Below are 1,761 nucleotides of genomic sequence, written 5' to 3'. Positions count from 1 at the left end.
CCATTAATCTGCTAGGTGGTGCAGGTGTCGAAAACCCCATGTTTATGGTCCGCTATGGTTCATATTTAGAAGGTGGATGTTGGCATGAACAACTGGCCCAAATCCGCAAAGGAGAGAGGCAACTGGCGAAGCTTTTTGGTTTTGGTCCAAACCGACAAACGGTTGTAGTGCCAAACAAGAAGAATAAGTATTACTTTTATGGAAAAAATGATTTCACAAAAAAAGTAGCCGTTAGGTGCTGCGGGGTCTATTTTTTTAATAATTACTAATAAAAGCTTGACTATTTCTTTTTTAATTACTTGTTATCACTTTGCTTCCAATAATTATGTGACTAGATTTGGTAATGGTTTCTCGGACTTTTTTTCTGCGAGCCGAACTAAGAAACTAAACTGTTTGGTTAATGAACTAATATTTATCATTATTAAAATTAACGTCAGGCTATGGATCATATTCGACACGTTTGTTCAAAAGCAAAACTAAAAGATAACCACAGCAGTTTTGTGGGTGACTGTCGACTGATGAAACCAGGTGACCAAAATGCAAAGAAGAAAATTTTAAGCAACTGTCAATGATGGTCCACAGTTTGACACTCACATTATTTTTTTCGTATGATTGTTTTTTCCATGAATTTACCATCAGAAAAAATTTAATCGGGTTTCTTAGACATTGATTATATTGTTAATTAGCATTTGTACATAATTTTAATTTTTGTCAAATCTCCTTCCGAGGGTCCCAGAATTTGTCCCATTTTTCGATCTATCACTGTATTACCAATCCTTGCACGCATTGAGGGTTTGGCCTGATCCTTAGCGAAAGCAAACTGTGAATAGTGCATAAGACTTTCATAGTCATACTTGACGTTGTAGGTCGTGGTATATATTTCAGGATAGGCTATAAACTGTGGCCAGTACTTTTGGGGAATATTTGCATATTCGATTTGCACATACTTGTTACGATCGGGGCGACTCTGTTCGTGATAGAGACCGAGCACATGCAATGTCTCGTGCTGAATTACGCCGCGTTCGCTTAAGCAATATGAATTAAGCACCACATCGTGTGGCCCTGTCGGTGTTAATGGATTAAACCCAACGCGTGTACCACACATATCCGGGGATTTCTTGTAGTTTATGTACCGTATGTTTCCATCTCGAATTTCGTCATATTCATTAAACTTTAAGCAGGTAGTATCATTGAACACCCGTAGTGCTGCATGAACATTATCCACTTCGTCCTTGCTGTAATCAGACGAGATTTTGTAGCGCAGTAATTTGCTGGGCCAGCGTTGTAAAGGCGAATTCACTGCATTACGAGTTTTGTCCTCTGCCTGTTCATCTTCGACGTCGATTTCATTAAAATAATTCTCAAAGTTTTCTACGCCAGGAGCCGTTTCTTTCGTATGAACAAAATTTAACAAAATTAGCATGCTAACCAAAATAAAACCTCTGCGGCGACACATTATGTTAAATGTCTTCAATTTTCGAAACTTACCTTTCAATATGGGACCCTTTTATATGCCTTTTCAACTTCATTAGAATGCTACTTTAATCACAAGACCGGATTCCAATGCTAATTGCAAGCGATAGATCGTATCGCTCACGTTCTTCAAAAGCGTATTAACTTAAAATATACTATTTTTGATATACTGTGCCACAAATGTTCACAGTTCTTTTATTTATCTTCTTGCCCTTACCCTGAAGCAATAGTTTGTTGTAATTTAATGCCAAAACCACCATTTAGAACCCTCGTACGCATTTGGTTAAG

At 37.7% G+C, this 1,761-nt stretch overlaps 1 protein-coding gene across 1 annotated transcript; it reads right to left on the bottom strand.

Annotated features, from left to right (window-relative positions):
• Positions 1-682: 682 nt before the first annotated feature.
• LOC108370923 (zinc metalloproteinase nas-13-like) lies at positions 683-1,456 on the bottom strand. The gene has a single exon (XM_017626373.1). It carries the CDS (start codon positions 1,454-1,456, stop codon positions 683-685), a length of 774 nt encoding a protein of 257 aa, XP_017481862.1.
• Positions 1,457-1,761: the final 305 nt, after the last annotated feature.

Source organism: Rhagoletis zephyria, unplaced genomic scaffold, assembly GCF_001687245.7.
Source record: "Rhagoletis zephyria isolate East Lansing unplaced genomic scaffold, Rhagoletis_zephyria_1.1 Rzeph_scaffold_04580, whole genome shotgun sequence".
Taxonomy (NCBI): Eukaryota; Metazoa; Arthropoda; class Insecta; order Diptera; family Tephritidae; genus Rhagoletis; species Rhagoletis zephyria.
Note: the sequence above shows the minus strand (reverse complement) of the source record. Positions and strands in the feature narration are given on the sequence as shown.